The 23,399-nt window shown below is 39.2% G+C and overlaps 1 protein-coding gene across 7 annotated transcripts in view; it reads left to right on the forward strand.

The window, feature by feature from the left end:
* The first annotated feature begins 2,151 nt into the window (after positions 1–2,151).
* Frmd5 (FERM domain containing) overlaps positions 2,152–23,399 on the forward strand; it is a 366,456-nt gene continuing 345,208 nt past the window's right edge. For all 7 annotated transcript variants that reach the window (XM_083130972.1, XM_083130979.1, XM_083130977.1 and 4 more), the window contains exon 1: positions 2,152–2,421. In XM_083130972.1, coding sequence (XP_082987098.1) covers positions 2,326–2,421 — 96 coding nt within the window. In that variant the 5' untranslated portion in view covers positions 2,152–2,325. The remainder of the gene's footprint in view (positions 2,422–23,399) is intronic.

A 23,399-nucleotide genomic window follows, 5' to 3' on the forward strand; every position in this document is an offset into this window, starting at 1 on the left:
TTTAGACTTTAAAATCATCTTTAAAACGAACGAAAAGCGAACACTATGTAAGGTGGATTCAATGTGCCATACATAGGAATATATCGTAAAGAACTTGTGCAAATGTGACATTTATTACTCTTATGTTCACTTAGAGTGTCTGGGTCACTAAGGATGATGAAGGACCTTTCATTTACCCAGACTGCGATGTGTAATCCATGGTCTTCTAGTGACAAGTTATGACACGTCACTTCCTTGTTTATTGGTTTGTAATCGACGTTATTTCTTTGTATAATCTCATTATGTCGTTATGTAAATAAAGCACAAGTGCATTAATATACTTATCTACCTATAACAATAACATTCTGGTACTTTTCTTTTTTACAACTTCTGTTGCATTTATTGATGTGAAAGAACATATATTACTAGGCCATATTGGTATACCTAAACGTCACGTTTTAATTAGATCTTCCCTGCACCCATGTTATTACTTGGAACTGGCTCCAATTTTCAGTAAACGTCCAGAAATGTTTCCGCTATTGAATCTTGCGATTAGTTTTATCTTTCTGACTTTGTACACAATTAGAAACAATCGCAAACCTTAGGTAGGCCATATTGGGTTCAGGTACCTTATGTTACCAGTCAATAGGCAAAACTATTGCCTTGTGGTTCTAAAGTACCGTAGAACATTGGTTCTAACCTAGGTCATTAAATCATACTTAATACATATTTATGACAATTTAGAAACAGTATATTTACATTCTAAGAAAACCCAAACTCGTACACAAAAAAAGTTAGTTCGATAAACTAGTAACACCGAAAATTTAATCCAAATTTCCATTACCCAGGTTCAAACTTAATATCCATTTAACATACTTATACACGTTCCTTGTGAATATTTCCTTACATATTCGGTGCGGTGAGGTTGCAGAATGTATACTTTTCGGCATGGAAATCTTTTGATGACTGGACCATTAATAATGGACACGAATAATTGATTGATTCATTTGGATTATTTTACTTCGCTTTTCTGTCATTTGGACAACTGGCGTCGTAGCGCGATGTGCTGGACACGAAAGATTTTTTCAGTTGTGCTTGTTACATTGTTATGAAATGGTATGCTATATGCGTTCAATTCCATTTATCTTTGAGGGGAATAAAATCATCCCTGGCAGGGGTCCCGGGTTCGAATCCCGGCCTGGGCATGGATGTTTGTGAGTGCCCATTCATCAATTTCATCACATAACCACTCATCCCCATCTTCGCAAATTAGCCAAAAGTGGCACAAGAAGCGAAGTAAAATAAAGCATATCAATCAATCAATCATCCCTGGCAGGGATAAAAATTATTTCATTTTGCCGGGGATAAAATGTTTTGTGGGGAGGGGGAAATCGCCGGCATCCCCCCATTAACTTGCATACTGGTTACAACTTCGGAACTTCTGAAAATTTTTGGGTACCCCTTATCTGACACCCTTCCCCTGCCCCATGATCGCCGATCTAATTTTATCTGGTGTCTTTTCGCGTGGCGTGCCTAAGTGAGGTTAGTGCAGACTATTCTCTTTTGGCCCAGCTTAACTAAAATATCTCAAAAATGAAAACATGTTTTAATGTCCCCTGAAAAAATCCGCTCCTGCGCCACTGTATGCACCTCTACTCAGATTATATCGTAACTTACGATCGCTGGATAGCCACTGTTTGCAAGATGGATTTTTGTTACAGTGATTCCACACTAATATGGTATTTAGTCCAAAAAAAATATGCCAGTTCGATGTCTCAAAATGTTTAGTTTTTATGTGTTGTGGAAAGGCAACACATAAGTTTCAGCTGAAATTTAGAACTTGCCATGTTGTTACAGCTGAAGAAAAAACAAATGAAGTTATTAGAGCGTTTGAAGCATTGTGGAGCACGCTCAGCGAACGCGCGAGCGAGAGTTCGATCCGTAAATTTCTCATAGTTGTTGAGCTTGCTGGAGCTTCAACTTTTGCGTGAGGAGCTTTATCGGTGGTTTTCCGTGAACCAGTGTAACATCGCTTTATACACATCTTTCGCGAAATATTTCGTGAAAAAACTGTGCATTATACACTTGGTAAGTTGCACGTTTATTTGTCGCAGTAACAGTGAAAGGTGTCATTACAATTTAAGACAAGAAGCCCTTATTTTTTGGATTGGTGCGTGGTTCGTTTTCCCGTTTCACATATCTAGTATCTACTGGTTGTTCCATTCCTCAGTTTATGCAGCATTAACAGTAGGATCAATTGGAAGTGGAGAGGACTCATGATTCGGGTTTTCTTGAGACCAGTGAGGTCGCAAAAAATTGCAGTGAAGTTAGAAAGTTATTTCAGCAATGCTGAAATTCGGAAGCAAAAGTGACATAAATGTGACTTATAAATGTACAGTGCGATTATTGGAGGATACGGAAGTGGTGGAATGTGAATTTCAGGTGAGTAGGTGCTTGCATGATAACTGCATTAGGTTATGTCTGTATTACACAAGAAATGTCAATGTTATTTTGATATATTTCGTGTTATTACAAGGAAATACAGTGTAACAGTTAGCGGTATGGCTGTTCTGTACTTCCAATTTGGAACACAAATATATGTCATACATACGGATCGTGGAAGGAATTGGAAACGTTGTTATTTACAAGTGTCAACATCGGTGGCGTCCTGTCATAATATTTTTGTTGACATTCTGTTACGTCATTCAGAGTAACGCTTCAATAAGACGAGTGCTTGTGATTTGCATGTTGCGGCGATTGTTTGAAAGGTGTATGGAACTGCAGTATGTTGGAAAATAGAGATGCAGCACTAAAATTGGTTTCATTTATATTCCAAACTATGCCATTTTATCGTCTGCTGAGGTCAGAATGGTAATCCCATGGTTGTGAATATATAGTCTGTTGACCCCAGCGAGTGCGCTTTGTCTTGGTTGCTGTTGGGCAGGTGTAGCAGTGCCCTCTTCCGGTCTGCTGCATGCATCGATTACGTTGGAATAAACGAATGCATGTATTATTTTTGTTTTGTCTAAACCATAGTGATTCACAGTATTAAATATCAGTGTGCACGAATGCATACACGTACAACTCGGACCAAACAAATTAAAATGTACGACTCGTTGCATTGTGTGAGATACAAATTTTGTTTATTATATTTGACTCGGTGCCTTCAATTACAATTCGAGATTTCGAACTGAGATCCACTCTTTTTATTTCTGATTAGCATACTGCCCAAACGCCACAGATCAGCTCGGATCAGCTGCAGATCAGGAAGTCGATAAATGCCTGTAATGCGGGAACCATTCAACCTGTCATATTGTTTTGTAGGTACGAGCTGTACTCAGAAAATAAGTGAGGTTCGTAGTTCTATCTTGATTGACCAAATCGGGACACTTCCTTACAAGACGAAAAGCTACATATAATTTTTGTGTATTTTCTTGTTAGAAAAGTGCTATTTTCTTAAACGATTAATCAGTGGGGGCGTTTATAGTAAAATTAATATAAGAAATAAGCATGAGGAACCACTTAGGCATAAGGCTGAACCTTGTTCTGTAGTACATATAAATACTTTTCTATTCTATTCTACTTAGGTGGCCTAATGCGTTGGGTATTCGGCTCACGATCTTGCCACCGTAGGTTCAGATTCGAGACCCTGTATGGACGTTTTTCATAATTTCATTTACTCAGAATATGAACCTAGGTCCAGCAGGTTTTCAAAAATATAGTGATTTTGTGCGATACTCATACTATTTGTTCAAAATGGTTTTGCAGAATCATATATATATTCAAGAATGCGGAGTTTTAAGCAACCCGCTAATGAGTCAAAATCAGGAGATTGTCACATTAGTTCTATCTGATCTCAGGTCAATTTTTAAAAGTACTGGATCGCTATCTGAACGCTTTAGGTGGCCGACTTTCGATTTCATCACTCAAGTTCCCAGGATCAAATCCCGGTGTGGGTGTGTGTATATATGTTCGTGGAGAAATTCCCTCCCAAAAATTCAGTTATGAGAAAATGAACATGGGGCAAGCAGCCTGTTGATAACTAAGACATGCCAAGAAGTGGCTTTTCCTTGGGTGCTTCGTGGTGAGCGCATCGGATCCCTATGCAGCAGCTTTCGGGACCGAAGCCCTCTGCTATTGCTTCCAAGATCTCCCCAATTATCCTCACGATGATGGATTAACACCGATAATTTGGAGCTCCCACCGGGAATGGAAGATACTAGTAAATAATATGAAATTAAAACATTTTCAGTTTAAAAATCATTTTTTAAAAAGACGATACTTGAGTAAGGGACCACTCGCATTAGCCATTAGGCCGAAGGGAGCTCAGAATCAATTTTAGTCAAAATATAATTACAAAACTCAGAACAGATACACTCTAAAATTTGACCTGGGCCAATACTACAATTATTACGGAATCTATGAGAAAATTATAACACGTTATCTACTATAGATATAGGCCTAAGCATTACAGTATATTAAATCGATAAGAGAGTAACAAATTCCTTCAGGAAATAATTTCCCTGTGTGATCCATATGTGCAATTTCAAAATGAATATTTTGCCCCTACTCGCAATGAATAAGAAAGTGACAGACCGAATCTATCAGAAGTGTAACTTTTGAACTACCCTGTGCGTATCAACAGTGAGAGAACGCGTGGTTGGCGGATAAACGTCAATTGATTTTTCATTCACGCGCTATCCTTAATGCAGATCAGATGAGAAACTTCTACAACGAAATATACAGAGGAAGGGCCGACCCCGTGTCAGAGTGGTAGCCGACCCCCGTAGCAGAGTGGTTAGCACATCGCGCTACGACGCTAGGGCTCCCGGGTTCGAATCCCGACCTGGGCATAGATGTTTGCGAGTGTCCATTCATAAATTTCATCACATCATCACTCATCTCCATTTTCGCAAATTAGCCACAAGTGCCAAAAAGCGAAGTAAAATAAAGCAAATCAATCAATTAAAAAAGTCGACCTCCGAGGCGGAGTGGTCAGTGCAGCGCGCTACGACGACAGGGGTTCCGGGTTCGAATCCCGGCTCGGCCATGGATGTTTGTGCTGTCTGTCTTGAAAGAAAAGATATAGAAAATTGAGTCATGTGATATGAGTGACTGACGTGTGGAGAAAGCTGCCGCATAGGGGCTTTCCTTTTATATATATAAATATAAATAAAAGAGTGGTTAACACATGGAGCTACGACGCTAGGGGTCGTATATACAAATGCTCTGTCGCATGTTTTGACAGTTTAGCTTATATTTTTTATCGAGGAAAGAAAAATAAAGCTGGAGTGGAAAAGAAAACTGAAATCTCTCAATCCCTATACTTTATTAATATTATTTGCTGAATAATCTATCTGACAGACATAGGAAGTCATGGGATGGTGCCAAGCCTGACCTTTTTGGAGCTTGGAAGCTACGAGTTGCTTTATGACCGAAATTCAACTGCATTAGCGCCAAGTTGCCTGTTGTTCGCTCAGGTACATGTTCTTGCAGACGGAAGTACTTTAATTTTCTTAAATATAGTTTTGTGTAATCATCAGCATTTTCCTAATATGCTTACGATTACACACGGTAATACGTAATGTTTGAATGGAGGAAACATTTGCTCGTACCCTTGAATTTTTGGAAAGTTCTTCTTGAAAACCGGGAATTGTACTTGAATTTTATCATGGCCTTAGAGTAGCTGCCATGATGTCTTTATTTTCTGCGATTTTCCTTAGTCACTTAGAGCGAATGCTGGGAAGGTAGCTTTACTAGGCCACAAACGTCCCCTCCCATATGTTTGTACTAAGAAGAGGTTCAACGTTAATATGAAAGTCTATTAGGGTGTATCGAAAAAACTTTTTTTCGAAATGTTAAGGTGGCTAGTGCGGAAAAGTGGCCATTTGTGACCAAAAACACGTCTAATTTTTTTCAGAATTTTTGGAGGTCGTTTAGGTGGCGCGCATCGACCTTGAAGTTTTGATAGTGATTTGGTTATGCAACACGCACAACAATTTCACAAAAATGTCATTATTTGGATATTTCATGTCTTTCTTTTCTGCATTATGGTCATTTATTTTTTTGTTTATGGCAAATATGTTACATTCGTGCCTTAGGGGTGGTTTAATGTGCTGTTTACGTATGATTTTGGTCAAAATTTGTCAATTTGAGGCTTAAAACTCCATTTTTTCTATTGATGGTTTCCAATTGGTTTCGACTGTGTTTTATTTGAAAGTTTTCCGATATAAAAGACTAAATAAAATATTTTGGCTTTCTAATTGCTAACAGTTCCTCAATTACTGTCCAGCGCTTCGCTTATTTTCATAGCTTATTATGCTTTGAAAATAACCCAGAGCTCACCACGAGGAGGTGGCTGGACTGCGAGCTCCACCCATGTTGGCAAACATAATTTTACTAAGGGGCAGGCCAAGATTTTCTTCTAGTTTTCTCCTTGAACTTTATAGTCACTTTTTGTTCGAAATGTCGGCATATGTTCTCTAGATTCAAATTTCGCTTTGATGTAGCCATCATTGATGGCGCCGAAAACGGAAGAAGCAGCCTCTGTGATGATTTTCACAAGTCGCTCCACTCCTTGTGTGTGGCAGGGAAAGTCTTGAATTTCCGCTATTTTTTGTTTTTAATGTAGTCATCTACTTCTTCATTTGTAATATTATTGGTCAACGGAGGCTCGTGGAGGGAGCATGAAGCCCAATCAACCATGCCATAGTATTGGTCTGCATTAAAATTGATGGTTGGTAAAACAAAAGTGCGAATTCTTTTGCCTTTTTTCAATCCTCTTGCTTTCTTAATTCTTTGCCAACCAAGACTTCTTATTTCTGGGATTTGGTCGGTTATTAAAGCCAGCAGGAGATTTTCAGGATGGGCGAAGAATGCGTTTTTTTTGAATGACCCTATTAATCAGATCTCTCAAGTGGTGTGGGAGAAAGCGGGACAAGTGGTGTCCAGAGGTGTCGGGCTCCGTCAGTTAACGATGGTTCCTTCTTGATCCCAAACCACACATATTACATAATGAAGGTGTACGCACCGGTGTGGTTTGGCTACATCAAAGCGAAATGGAATCAGAGTACATATGCCGACATTTCGAACAAAAAGTGACTATAAAGTTCAAGGAGAAAACTAGAAGAGAATCTTGGCCTGCCCCTTAGTAAAATTATGTTTGCCAACATGGGTGGAGCTCGCAGTCCAGTCACCTCCTCGTGGTGAGTTCTGGGTTATTTTCAAAGCATAATAAGCTATGAAAATAAGCGAAGCGCTGGACAGTAATTGAGGAACTGTTAGCAATTAGAAAGCCAAAATATTTTATTTAGTCTTTTATATCGGAAAACTTTCGAATAAAACACAGTCGAAACCAATTGGAAACCATCAATAGAAAAAATGGAGTTTTAAGCCACAAATTGACAATTTTTGACCAAAAGCATACGTAAACAGCATAGGAAACCACGAATGTAACATATTTGCCATAAACAAAACAATAAATGACCATAATGCAGAAAAAAAAGACATGAAATAGCCAAATAATGACATTTTTGTGAAATTGTTGTGCGTGTTGCATAACCAAATCACTATCAAAACTTCAAGATCGATGCGCGCCACCTAAACGACCTCCAAAAAATCTGAAAAAAATTAGACGTGTTTTTGGTCACAAATGGCCACTTTTCTCACTAGCCACCTTAACATTTCGAAAAAAAGTTTTTTTCGATACACCCTAACGTCTATCTATGGGTGCTTTGAAATAGTACACAAAGATTTTTGGCGTTAAGATATGTTGAATCGTTCACACTAAGCACAGCAATACAACTTGAATCCTTAACGTCTGAATAGACGATCGTGGCGGAATTGTGAGCACAGTGCGGTACGACGCCAGGGATCCCGGATTCGAATCACGGCATGGGCATGGGTGTTTGAGTGTGTTCCTCATCTTTGCGATCAACCAAAAGTGGCAGAAAAGCTATGTAAAATGATTGATTGATTTGGTGTTTAAGTCCACTTTGTGCACAGTAAGGTTAATCGAGACTGGACCTACAGTTTAACGTGGGATCCGAACCACTATGTGTGTGTTTCGAACCCGGGACCCCTTGGTTATAAGGCGACGACGCTACCACTGCGCCATCGGGGAGGCCCTGCTATGTAAAATGAAACAAATCAATCAAGTATAGGATTATACCTGAATTTTATCAATCCAACTTGCAGAGGTAAATTTATTGAACCTGCAAAGGCACAGAAAGGATTTTTAAGTAGGGCTTCGAACATTCTTGATCTCGAGCATTGTGGAGGTGATGCGATCAGCTCCAGGCTCTGCCCGTCTCACAACTATAACAGGCCTCTGAGACTCGTATGTGTTGCATTTAATACTCTGTGGGAGGTAGATTAAGAAAAGTAAAACTTTGATTTTGGTGTGTATGCTGGATATTTTAAGTCCTGAAATATGATTTAAATAGAACTCTTCCCCTACGGAGTTAATCTCAACGTTCAGTGCATAAAGGGCCGCACGAAACGAAAGCGGTTTTGTGGATACCTTTGTTGAGGTGAACGTTGCATATTAACTGAGACTCCAGGGAAGTATAAATCATTTCTTATCCCGTAGTTCGAGATGAAAGAGGATTGACGTCATCGCAGTCCACCCACGTGTGTGTTGTCTGATGCCTTAGTAGCGTTATGCTGCTTCTGTCGAAAGTTAATAGCCTAAGCTGATACGGCCTCTCCTGGGAATTAGCCCGTGTGCAGTATTTCTCTGACGTTTCTTTTCTTTCTAGATAAATTTAAATTGACCTTTTTTTTAACCTTTTGTTACCATAATAAAGTTAGTTTCCTTATATATATAGGGTATATAGGGTGTAACTGTACAACACCATCAAACTTTCCCAGTGCATAGAGTAAAAACAAAACGAACAAGTTCCCTTGTAGTAGGTCGAAGGGATCTTTAGCGGACGAGTGGTACTTAATACCTCCACGTGGTAGCAATTATCACGCAATTTCTTCACATATATTTCAGTTCTGTCTTTTTTTGTTCACTTGTATGAATATGCAAGTATGGTATACTCGAAACAATATATCCATTGTTACTATTATTAACAAGCGCAATTTGAAAATGTCTGTTTTTCCTCACGGTATAATGGGATAGATCTGAAAATGGATATATCCATCCAATATATATATAGCCCCAATCCCACCACTCACTCACTGACATAAATGTTCTTCATGAAGGAAGTCCCGGAGGCAAAAAACGCCCGATTACGACCCCCATGAAATCGTCCCAAAAGGCCGAGAAAATTAAGAAATCGCTCAATCGGCCCTTCCTTAAGGGTGAAAATGACCTTTTTTCACGTCCTTAGCAACCGTTGCCACGGGTATTTTTTGCCACACACATTGTTTCCTTCAATTCTTAATTGTCGAGATACATTATATTTCTCACAGATCAATAGCACACAGATGAATCAACTCCTGGTTTTGAAAATGTGCCTGAAACAAGGGTGACATCTACATAATAAGGAGTTTCAGCCCAGATACAATTACGTATATATTGTTATACTCAATGCGTAAATATCTGCATCGTGCTTGTTTCAACTAAATATTTAGGGGGTATAATGACATGCAATTCCTTAGAGCTTGCCGTGCCTGTTGTTGTCCATGGAAACGGACGTTGCTAGGGAACTTAAAGAAAGTTTATTTTCACCCCGAAAACTACTGTAAGGGAATTATGCTAGACTTTTCGAATTTCAAAATACGAGCATCAGAATTTATTACACAGGCAAGGTAGGAATTTGAGGGGAATGACGGAAAACAGTTATTATCCAATTACGTTCAAAAATGTGAAAATAACAAAATACGTAAATATTGCATTTTCAATTTAGTTCGTTTATGTAAAACATCCAACTACGTATCTTGAAACGGTTATTACTTACTCAGTTCATTATTAAGAAAATAGACAATAATAGTTTGAATATTTGTACCTTATTAGAGCCCATTCCCCCCTTAAGTTACTTTATAAACTTTTCAAATTAGCGAACTTGTACACATGTTCCCCATCATCCAATACAACATGTAGACATTTTTAAAGTCATTACGATCATTGAGGAACCCCATCTAAAACATGATTGCGATCACAACGTGGCCGAAGGTCACGCATGCGAGCGTACAAGACGTGGCCAAAGGCCACGTCGACAGTACGCGAGTCTTATTGATATTGTTACATGTCCTCAAAGAGTGGTCTTTTATCGTGCTGTCTTTCAAATTTGGTACATCCAGCGTTCATACCGCCTACGCTAGAAACGAAATCCCGATTATTTTTTTTTTACGTAAACTGGCAATCCTGCCACAAGAAGTGTCAGCTTATTTTCAACGCAACTTTATAGGGATGTACCTTCTGCATACTACTACATTCATCCACTTTGGTGACGAATACTATTTTTTAAAAAAACATTTCGATTTTCTTCTTCCTTAACTTTCGTTACTGGGAGGTAAACTAAAAATCTCACCTCTGCTAGAAGTCCTGTCCTTCCATTAAAAGAAAGGAAAACGACTTCATCCCTGTACAGCAGTTAATTCTCGAGTTATGATTTTTTGTACTTCGCGCCAAGTTTGAAAAGCACGCGCCTGGAAAGTGCTTGTCCGTAGAGGCTATACAGGCGGGAGAGGCTAACCTAAGGATGGGCAGTCTGTCGTCTCGAGAATCAATGCATATCGCTTGGTCCATGGTTCGATACAGTCGACAAAGGTATGGTGTAGAGCGCACTGGCTTAATGTTAATACCCAGTTAGTAGTAAGAGCTGATTTGAATTTTCCACTGTTGAGAAGTTGTTACCAGTTTGAAACTTTGCGTGGCTACATAATTTCCTTCTGGCTGACATTCTAGAAGGTTGTTCAGGCTTGCTTCATATGCTGATGAAAGCCAGTGGGATACATAAAACATGACTCTCATGACTGTTCAATGAGAAGGTGCGTAATGGAATTCCATTGAATGAAACATGTAGAAGAGTTCATATAAAGGACACAAAATTTGATAAATGCCATTTACTTTTTATTTCTGTGCTTTGCTGTTTTGTTTCTCTCAAATAAAATATGGATCCCCCCTTTTTATGTTGTCATTTTCGGAAGAAAAAAGTTAATATATCAAGCACCTGCCTTTAATATGCATATCTATGAAATATATACTTAAATGTAATAGCATCTTAAAGTATAGAAGGTCTCCATTTTTTTAAAAAAAAGAAATTTTCAAAAAATGGTAAAGTGATGTATTTTAAAATTGTGGTCTAAGTTTGGGCTACTAGTGGCAATATCACAAAAATCAATTAAAATTTTAAAAAAACAGTCATTTATCGCTAAAACATTATAAAATTCATATTTATGAATAATCTGTTGTTTTGAAAATCACGCGAAATGGGAAAAATCGAAATTAAGAAAAACATCCAAATATTTTTTGAAAATGTGATCTCAACATTAGACGTCATGTCATAGCCCATATTTAGACCATCATGCTATTTTTCTTCTTCAATTTATTTTCGCTCTCTGTGGTACATATTTCACAAACAAATCATGGTATTTTAAAAGCTCACATTTGTTTTAGGTGCCGCTAATATCATAACCTATACAAAGCAGATGAGAATTCAGAAAACCCTGAGTTAAAACATACCTGCAAAAAGTTTTCGAAGGTCGCAATTCTATAACAGCGTCCAAGGCCGAAACTAACCTCCACTTTCTCTTGCGAATTGGCACCGCAACCTTTTTGCTTGAGAGATAACCAGTTCCCATAGCCTCTGCCAGGCTGCAGCACGCGACAGCGCTGATAACTCCAAAACCCATACTTAAACCTTAGCCCATATTTAGACCTTCTCTAAACAGCCCTGTAAAATATTTGAAGAGTTTGATTAAACCATAAAAAATATTATATGTAAATATATATTTTTCTGTTTCTAGTACTGTATACATGAACCTACTATGGACATGTTTGAAACTACAGGGTGAGTCAAAAGTCCCTGACCACACCTTATAAAATGAAAGGGAGTGTAGATTGCAGCAATTGGTCATAGTAATAATATGTTAGGCCTAGGGGGAAACTTTTTGGTGCATGCCATGACAACGTCCACCATCTTGATGACCGCCATCTTGGATCAAAAATCATTTCTTTAAATGGTAAGGGGGGCATATGGTGTATGGTTTTGGGCTAGAATTTCACCAGGAATTCAGTGGTGAAGTCAGATTTATAAAAACTTTAATGATAAGGAAGTTATGGGCATATGAAAGTGTCCTTGTGCTATGCACATGTTGAGACTGTTCTCCCATGCTCTGTGGACACGGAGCAATATCTCAGGTGTGATTTGTGCACAGGCATCCAGTATCCGTTGCTCCAAGTGACCCACATCTCGAATATTTTCGGCATACACATGACCCCACAGGTAAAAATCGAGTGGGGTCAAATCTGGTGATCAGGGAGGCCATTCCACTGGCCCACGTCGACCAATACATCGACCAGGGGACTGGATGTCCAGATAGTGACGAACCTGTCGCCCATAATGAGGTGGTGCCCCATCCTGCTGAAAATATGAGGGGAAGCTGCCATCCTCCGTCAAAACTGACGGAAAATTGTGTTCTTGTAACAACTGCAAGAAGCCCTCTGCATTTAAATGATCATGAATGAAGAATGGGCCAATGATACGTGTCCCCCAGATCCCGGCCCACACCATAACCTTCCCCGCACCAAAACGGGTTCTCGGGAGGACCAATACCGCAAGTTCTGTTTATTCACTTCCCCATTCACATAAAAAAATTGCTTCATCAGAATTCAGAATATGCAGTGCAAAGTGTGGGTCCTGGCGAATTTGCTCCACAGCCCATTCACAAAACTGGATTCTCGTATTCGGGTCGTCCTCAGAGAGATGGTGCTGCAGCCGCAGCTTGTACAGGTGCCACTTAACCATCTTTAACATCCTGCAAATGGAACTCTGGCTGACACCACATTGCACAGACATTCGACGTGTGCTGCACTGCGGAGACTTGGCAAACAATGCTAGCTAGCACTGCCGTAACTGTTTCTTCGTCAGTGGCAGTTCTGCGCCTACCAGATCGTGGCCTGTCCTGGACTGTAGCACTCTCTTCGAACCTGGTCAGCAATTGGGACACTGTAACCTACGGCACTGGGTTCCGTTGAGGGCTCCATTCGTTGAAATCACGAGGTACAGCACGGGTACTTCTGCCCCCCCCCTCAGATTGATGATCTGTTCGGCCTTGGTCAATGGCATTTTTCAGCTACTGCAAATGATAACGTAATTATCACTTTCATATGCCCATAACTTCCTTATCATGAAAGTTTTTATAAATCTGACTTCACCACTGAATTCCTGGTGAAATTCTAGCCCAAAACCATAGACCACATGCCCCTTTCCCATTTAAAGAAATGAAGTTGGATTCAAGATGGCGGACGTTGTCATGACATGCACCAAGAAGTTTCCACCTAGGCCTTACACATTACTACCATGACCAATTGCTGCAATCTACACTCCCTTTCATTTTATAAGGAGTAGTTAGGGACTTTTGACGCACCTCGTATAATAATTTCTTAGAGCCTAGTAAACACCATTGAATGATTTCAAGATTAATGTACTTTCACCAAAAGTGATTCTAATATCTACAAAATCTTTATGTGCATTATTCTGTAAATTATTTACTTAAAGTGATTTAAAATCACCTGATTTAAATCAATCCACCTTGATACCAACACTGTGAATTTTGAACATAATCTTTTACATAGATTTGTAGTATGTTTTTTACATGTTTTATTAATACAAACAACAAAAAATCATAAATATTGCATTGTTCGGAACTTGTTGCTGTTAAAACTTTCGGTGTTGGTGCTTCAGCACATGCTTCATGCAGCCGTAACATAATGCAACCTGGCACTAATTTACCATGTTATCTGTTACCAATTATTTGATTTATTTAAAGTTTTCTCCAAGATTTAAATGCTGGGGATCCGTTTACAATAAAATGCTTACGTACATACGGTGTTTCTATCATATGCAACTTTTAGGTTCAAGTTTGTCAACTTTTTTTTTTTTTGTCTTCGATAGCTAATTATTTGATTCTCTGCAATATTTAAAAGCAAAAGAAAGGCATTGACGTGTTAGGATTTTGTCACAACTCTTTGATATTCTTTTCTTTGAAAAATTCAGAAATAGACCATGAATTAAAAAATAAAAAATCCGCCAATAAAAGAGAAAACTCAGTCTTATTACTTGGAAGGAGAGAGAGAAGAGATTCGCCAATTAAATTATGAGTATAGGACAACCAAACAATTATATTTTTTCACTGGCATGTACAGATATTGTTTGCAGACGATTCACGTAATTGTTTTATAAAAGCAGTTATGGACTCTGGTTTTCCCTGATATCAAATTCTATTTTTTACCAGTATCTCTTTTGTCCTTCCCTAGATAAGATTGTATAATTGTTGAGGTAATTGACCATTAGTACTATAATACCATGATTGCTGGTCATCAGATATTACAATACGTAACAGAATTGTAAGGTACACATTCAGAGTAAGCAGTAAGTTGTTATCAACAATAGGAACAGCAGGCAGCGGCTGCTACTACGAGCAGCCGCTGTTACGAAATAACCAAACTGAGCAGTGTCAAGCAATGCAGTACTCCGAAAAGCCCTTTGCCGCAGTTTTTCTAGGAAAGATAGGTCATTTTAAATAATAATAATAATATATCCCCCAACTCCTCTCTCAACGGCCGTGCTTCTTAGTTCAAAATTCGTGATCATGTTATTGATATAATAAAATACTTGCTATTCCTGAGAGCTTCCCGTATACAATTCGAAATATCCATGTTTGTTTTGGTAAATTCACAACACACCAAACAAAAGAGAACACTCACTTGATCTACTCGTTCTTCCCACACAAATGGAAAATGTTCCGAAAAGCTCCGAAACTAACAGAAAAGTGATACCAACCTCATTGTAAAAAATATTGTTCAATGGAGAGTAAAAGAACTGACTTGAAGTTTAAAATGAAATTAAGATTTGGAATAATAGGCCATTACAACAGGAAGAAAATGCGCGGATTCTTTTCTTTCTTTTTCTATTACCTATGTATCGTGTTAATAAGAATATTATTTCGAGTTTGATAGCATTTAGGACTTAACGTTTTGCGGGTCTCAGAAGGAGTTTCATTGCTTTCTTTACATAAGTTTTGTCGAAAAAACATCAGTTTATTGAATTTGTTGGTATGGAAACTCACGATAAATATCGTGTAAATTGTTTGGTAGTTAACACTGGCGTTGTAATTTTAGAATGAGATGATTGAAGCATGAGGCGGACAACAGCCAGCTGTTCTGCACATTCCAACGTTCTCCAGTGCCGGGGACACCATGTTTGTTTTAACCCTTGAACGTCGACATTATTGACACGTTGTACAAATCGTGAAACTTAAAGTACTGCTATAAAGTTTGTCTACATGGAATTTGGAACAGTTATATTGATTAATTTCAATAATTCTGTGTTTATAATAAAGCAAGTATTCATCTTCGAGATCGTGTTAACACTTATATGCTTTCTGCTACTAGTGTCTGCTTTCTGCTTGGCTTGGCTGTTTTCGAGAGAAGCCGAAAAGCTCCGAAAAGCAGAGCTTTTATTAGTGGTTTGGGGACCGTACCTTCACCAGCATCTATCCTTCGCCATCTGATTATCCAGGAGCGTTAGTTTCCCGCGCAGTGGCTGCAAGCAGAAAGGTTGCTGCTTGCCAACGGCCTGCTGAGGGGCTGAGGGAGTTTTAGGCCGTAAACTTTCGCGAAATCGAGTGCGATGGAAACTGAATAAGCAACTCAACATTGAGTACATTAAATACTATTTTAATAGTGCAAGCACTATTCTTCGCCACTGAAACAGAGCTAGTTGTTTCAATGTCTACTTCATAAACCGACGACGAGAGATGTTACGATGATTATTAAGGATGTGAGTGAGATAAATTTGCTTGAATACTACAAATTCGTTGTTGAAGAAGGAATGTTCTGTAGATATTTAGGAAAAACAATAGCAGTTACGTCCCCAGACTATTGTATGCGTACGTCTTGCGGGCAGCACACTACTAGACTGCTCTTCTCTGCATGTGTGAATAGGCAATCGCTTGCTCATTCAGAAAGTAAGATGCGTGCTGAGAGCCAGTGTTTGGAAGTAACGCAGTTGCAAAACAGTTGCTTTTATTGAGGAACTCTTGACTGTAACTAGCTAGTGTTAAAAGTAAGTAACTGTAACAGAGTTACTTTTTTGAAATAAGGAGTTACGTTACCAACAGTTACTTTAAGGGAGAATTCATACCGAAGCGACAAGCGATACATGTCGTTCAAGAATGAGCCAATCAGCAGCAACATTTCACATCGTAGTGACATGACAGGGCGCACAAGCCTGCGTTCGATTGGTGAAATACTCAAGCAACACGTGTCGTCTGTCGCTTCGGTGTGAATTCTCGCTACGACACTTACATTTTTAAATTGAAAATAGTAACGTGGGGGAACAGCTAAATTTGGCAACTCTTTTCCCAACTATGCGTCTACTCTGGATTCTAAGATGAAAGAATTTTCGAGGAAGCGTCTAAGGCAAGGAAGGTAGACTTCGTTGCGTAGTAAATATAGAACATGTACGCTTTATTGCGATTCGTCATTTCTGATTCCAACCGAAGGCTTAAGTGTTTTGGGTGGGTTGCTGCATTCATTTCAACATGCTAGTCGAGCTAGAGAGAGGTCATTGTTTGAGTGAAAGTGTTTAAGGTACATGCATAGAGAGTATAATAAAATGATTGATCATTGAAGCAAAGCTGACTCCTTGCTCCATCATTTATTTGTTGTGATAATATAAATACATCAAGACTTATATACCAGAAACATAAATAAAATACAAGGTAACCAAAAAAGTTCTTGCCGTTTTTGACGTCCCATTAATCATGCGCTCACAGAGAGGAAACGAAATGACGCACATGCCTGCCAAGCGATCGGGAGTTAGTCTGGCCATCGACTGTCAGTAATACAGGCACGTTGTGCACACACAGCAGTTATAGCTCGTCCAGTGTCGAAGAGAAATGGAGGTATCGAAGCAGCTTGTTCGCGTGTTTTTGTTGTATGCCTTTAAAGTGGAACTGTCAGCTACCGCATCAAGTCGCCGCATTTGGGAAGAATGCCGTGAACGAACGCACTGCCAGGCATTGGTTCCAGAAATTCCGTTCGGGAGATGTGAGCCTTTCGGATGAACCTCCTCGCAGTGGACGACCACATGTGTTGGATGACGAGGCCCTGAAAGCAGCCATCGAGGAGGACAGTGGTCTAACGTGTGATGAACTTGCAAAAAGGTTCCATGTTTCCGCTGAAACAGTCAGACTGCACCTGAATGGGATAGGGAAGTCATACAAGTTAAGCAAGTGGGTACCCCACACATTATCGGCAGCCAGCAAGGAACAACGAGTGACAGCCTGTTCGTCCTTGCTCACTCGGCACCTGAACACACCCATATTTGATCGCTTGCTCACTGGTGACGAAAAGTAGGTCCTCTATGACACTCCCAAGCGTACCAGACATTGGTTGTCGCCACGTGACCCTGTTCCTCACACCTCAAGACCACCTCTGCACCCACGAAAGGTTATGCTCTCTGTATGTTGGAATTGTCGGCAAGTGGTGCATTACGAGCTCCTTCCAACATCAGACCATCACTGCTGACCTCTACTCTCAGCAGTTGCAAAGGGTGCACCGTGCATTGCGGCAGAAGGAGCCGGCATTGGTGAATCGCAAGGGTGTGCTGTTCCTGCACGACAATGCCAAGCCACATGTGGCAAAGAGGACCCGGGAGACCCTTCAGCAACTTGGCTGGGAGACACTGTGCCATCCACCACATTCACCGGACCTTGCACCATTCCCTCGACAACCACCTCCGTGGGAGATACTTCACAAATGAGGGAGACCTGCGGAACGCACTCACGGACTTCTTTACATCCAAGCCCGCCGTGTTTTATCACCAGGGTATTGTGCAGCTGCAGGAACGTTGGCAGAAGGTGTTGGATGCTGATGGAGAATACTTCAAAACCTAAAGGTACGTACCATCCACTATATTGCTCTTTGTTTATCACTGCTCTAGAACGGCAAGAACCTTTTTGGTTACCTTGTACATGTAAGTCTCTACACATGGGGTGGGCACGAAATACCGGCCCGCTCCATTTCATTTGGACTGATACTAAACTTTCTCCGAAATGAATGCCCTTCAAAAACGAGAACAGGTGCAGATACACTGTGGGGAAAGAGGACGACATGATGTAGACCGATGGAGAGGCAGGGGTTTCTTAAAATTCTTCTATCTGAGGGGGGTGTAAGTTAGTATTTAGGGGCCGGAAGTTAGTATTTAGGGGTGTAAGTGTAAATTTACAGCCAAAATGACCATTAATTGAGCCTTTGTGAAGAATTTTAAGGCGGTGTTGAGGAAATTTTTTTTTTTGGGGGGGGGGGGTGGATAAATCAGTATAAGGAGTGGAGTGCAGGAGAAATAATAGTTTCAGACCAAGCGAGTCAGAATGTCTGACAAGATGAGGTGGGCCAATTTTTGGTTCCCAACCCTGTATTTATTTTTTACAATTAATGATATGTGTGTAATTCGTTTGCAAGAAAATTTCAAGTACCGGTAACTATAACTATGTTACGTTGTAAAATGAGTAACTGTAACTCCGTTACTTTTAAAAAGTAACTTTCCGAACATACCGAAAGCCTAGGAAAAGCACGTGGCTTTATATACAGCGTATTTAATTGAATGGAAATTTATCTCTTCCCAAAATACCACATTTGTTAACTAACGTGATGAGTGATTTCTGCTATCAAATCGATAAGATGTAAGCCCCGCGACAGGTTAAGTTTGCAGCAGATTTTATGTATTAGTCCACTCGAGAATGGCACTCAGCATCTTCAGTGCCAGTCTTGCCTCAACCGCCAAGCTGTTCATATCCCAGACTGTGAGAAAATTGGCAGCATTATAGCTAAACTACATTCTGTGTGCACATTTTGTTCTATATATGCGAGACGTTGCTGCAAACTTAACTTGTCGCGGGGCTTAGCAGCTTGCGGGCTTGACGTAAAGCATAGATGTTTCATTTTTTCAAACGCTTGCGAACTCCCGGCTTCTATTTGCACTGCATTGATTGAAAAACTCACCCCAATGACACCGAGTACTTATCTGTAGACAGAGTTTTTATCTGGAGGATATTATCGGAAGAGCAACAGGTGGAACAAACATTAAACACACAGGTGGAAGATAAAGCAAGGTATATATGCCAAGGTTATTAGAAGTATAGTATATGGCTCTTAATTCACAGTAGTCAAGGATGTTATGTCTATAAAGATATCACACATGAGTGAAAACTATGCGTAAAAGTCGCCTCTACTTCTACTTCAAAGTAGGTTGAAGTTAAGTGTACTGTACAGTCTCTCTCAAAAGTTTTTGCACAACATTTTAAACTAGGCAACCCAATTTACATAAAGCGTTGGTGGGTTGCGTGTAGAGTTAGGCTCAATTTCAGGGTTGCCACATGCACAATAGATATTTATGAAATACACGAGAGAAAGAAATCTAAGAATTATTGTATACAACTAGAAAAAAAAATATCGGTATTACATTTGTTGCAAATGAGAAATACTTTCTGAAAGAAAGAAAATCGATTTTCTAGTACTTCATTGCTGATGGGACTACACAAAGAAAAGAGGAGAGAGGAAACGGAAGGGGGCAAAAGAGAGGAGAACAGAGCAAGGAGAAGAGGAAAAGTAAAGGAGAGAAGAAAATAGAGGACAGAAATGGATAGGAGTAGTAATGAGGAGAAAGGATAAAGATTCGAGGAGAGATGAGGAAAATAGAGCAAGAGGAGATACGAGGAGGAAAACGAGATGAGAGAAGAGGAGTTTTGAGAGGAGAGGAGAGGAGGAGACGAGAAGAGGGAAGTGGAGAGTAGAGTAAAAGAGAGAAAAAGATAAGAACGAAAAGTAGAGGAGAAGAGTGCAGTGGAGTCGTAAAACGAAGACAGTAGAGGAGATAGGAGGTGTGGAGAAGAGTGGGATGGAGACAAGATGCGAGAAAAGTAGGGAAGGCGATATGAGATAAAAGCAGAGGAGAAGGATTGGAGAGAAAAAGGGGAAGGGGAAGAGAAGAACGGAAGGGACTGGAGACGAGAGGAGAGAAGAGGTACTTGCAGAAAATATCGTCTCGGCGTCAAGAATTGATGCATTTATCAAATTATGGACATGGGACATTCAATAACATTTTGAAATGTGTTAGATCGGTGTGAAATGCCTTTTGGCTGAGTACAGAGCAAGATAAAATCTTCCACGTAAGATCTTTGATTTTACCTGCGATTATATCACTAAAAACATGAATGTAATTTTAATATTTATTTACTTTTTCTCCACTTCTCGGTTCGTTGAAATGGAGATTTTTAATGTAATATTTCCTGATGTACATGATGCTGTGTGAGTAACGAAGCATCTCGTCTGTTCCAGTATCACATGAAGAGGACATCGTCCTGCAATGTTCAATCCTTTAGATATTTTTCATTAATAATATCTATCACAGTAATAAGCTAGAAGAAATAACTCGCATTTTCACAACTACCAATATACTCGTTTTTCTTCATCACTTTGGAAATTATTTCTCGAAGGTAGTTGTTATACTACAAGAAAGCAATTCAAAACTAAAATAACAGTTTAACTACATGTATACCCAACGACAGTTACAATATTGGAGGAACAGAATATTTAAAAATTGTTGTTACAACGGAAGGAAAGGGCGTGGTGTAGTGGTTAAGGTTCTTGATTGGGCTGCAAGTGGTCCCAGGTTCGATTTCCCTTACGAGTTTTTCTCTTTTTTTAATTATCTTTTTATTAATGAAGAGCACGGTGACATTATTTGTAATAGTAGAGTAAAGTAGTTACATTGTTCAGCATCTGGAATTTATATAAAAATATAAAAAATGAATTGACACACAATTGTATAAGATCGTGAATTCTGACACTCTAACGATAATTATGTACTGCTTCAAAGACATTGACAAATATTAATGAAATAACTATTTATATTTGTGGCAAATTCAGGACATACTAATTTTACCCATATTCCCACTCGAGTTCAATGTAAAGATATCTCCACAAATATCGACTGAAAAGTTTTCATTATATGCAGTTCTCCATTAAATATTTTCGCTGATTCGTACTACCATCGTTTTCATTGTTACAAACAAATATTATTTACGCATTGCATGTAGAAGGAGAATTGCATCGACATTTCACATTAGTCAGCTGCTTCTACCTGCTTTCAGAAGCGAAAGCTTGTAGGGTAGTGGTTACAATTAAGGATTGTCAAGGTGATGGTCGTAGGTTCAAACCCCTCCACTGGCAGATTTTTTTAAAATAATATCTCATTATGTTCATTGTCCACGCCGTGTGAAATGGAATGATTCAATTTGGAATTAACCATGGGGGAGGGGAAATATTCATGTTTTTAGTGATATAATCGCAGGTAATATCGAAGATCTTACGTGGAAGATTTTATGTTGCTCTGTACTCAGCCAAAAGGCATTTCACACCGATCTAATACATTTCAAAATGTTATTGAATGTTTCATGTCGATAATTTGATAAATGCATCAATTCTTGACGCCGAGACGATATTTTCTGCAACTACCTCTACTCTCCTCTCGTTTCCCGTCCCTTCCGTTCTTCTCTTCTCCTTCTCCATCTTCTCTCCAATCCTTCTCTGCTTTTATCTCATATCGCCTTCTCTACTTTTCTCGCATCTTGTCTCCATCCCACTCTTCTCCACTCCTCTTATCTCCTCTCCTGTCTTCGATTTACGACTCCACTGCACTCTTCTCTTCTTCTTTTCGTTCTACACTTTTTCACTCTATTAGTCTACCTTCCACTCCCCTCTTCTCTTCTCGTCTCCTCCCCTCTCGTTTTCCTCCTATCTTCTCTTCTTTGCTCCATTTTCCTCATCTCTCCTCGAATCTTTTTCCTGTGTTCTCACTACTTCTCCTCTCCTCATGTATCCTCTCTTCCTTCTCACCTCTAGTTTTCCTCATCTCCTATCACTTTCTCTTTCTCCTCTCCTTTGTCATCTTTCGTTTCCTCTCACCTCTTGTTGCTTGTTTTTATTTCTTTCGCGTATTTCATAAATATCTATTGTGCATGTGGTAACCCTGAAATTGAGCCTAACTCTACACGCAACCCGCAAATGCCTTGCGTAAATTGGGTTGCCTAGTTTAAAATGTCGTTGTCCTAAAACTTTTGAGAGACACTGTACAACCATTTATTCTTGGTAGAACCACGTTACGCTCTAATGGATACTAATCAGAAAACCAGAAATAGATATTTCGTTGTTTACATATTCTTGATGAAACTCACCAATCAGAGTAAGTTAAATAGCAAGAAAGTAGTATACCACGGACCTGTCGGTTTACCAAATTTTGTCTTTTTATCTGTAATCGTTTCTAACTTAAAATTCGAACACACAAGTGAACGCGTTAAGGAGTGTTAGTAACTCATGATGAATTTGGTCATTTTAGCTCTTTCGGTCCTCTGAATTTCATATTTGTAATTGCAGTTGTTTGCTAGATATGGAAGGCAAAAAATAAATATCGATTGCTGATTTTTTGTTTGGCGAGAAAGCACCTTAAACACCTTTTGTGACGAACATACCGATTTAGATTATTAATCTCTCAGCAAAATAGTATAAAGTAAGTGTTTCATTTCACTAAATTTTATCTTTGAATCTCAAGTATTTTCAGAGTAATTGATATGCATCGATTGAGTTCGATTTTTGTCTAGAACACAAAGCCACACAATAATATTTATAATGGCATCTTTCAATAGTTGGTAATTTACAGTTCTCTGTCAAGTCATCAGGTTTCATATTTGTAACTAACTTGAACATTTTAATAGATGCCGTAATATTAAAAATTAATTGATTGTTGACTTTCGTTGGCTCTCGCGATCAGACTGACTGGTAAATGGAGTTAATGTACAGGGTGGTCCATAAGTGTGGAAACACCCATTTAAAACAAATATGGATGGTGAATCACGAAAAAAAAAAAAAGTACCAATACATGATACAGAAAAAAAGGGGGACAGGTGGGGCATGTGGCCATTGGGGTGGCCATCTTGGACTCAACTTCGTTTTTTTAAAAAATGAAAAGGTCGCCATGAAGACATATGGAAGAAAATGGGATAGAATTTCAAGATAAACGCAATGGTATGCTTCATTTTTGTGTAACTTTAACCCTTAAGCTGTTTTAAATCGAACTATGTCGGTAGAGTATCTTAATTGCAATGCTCCTTTCTATTTTCCAGTTCTTCCAGACATGGTCATGTACACTAATTGTCCTACTGATTTGGTTCGGAAAAATTGG

Source organism: Lepisma saccharinum, chromosome 11 (assembly GCF_977018435.1).
Source record: "Lepisma saccharinum chromosome 11, izLepSacc3.1, whole genome shotgun sequence".
Taxonomy (NCBI): Eukaryota; Metazoa; Arthropoda; class Insecta; order Zygentoma; family Lepismatidae; genus Lepisma; species Lepisma saccharinum.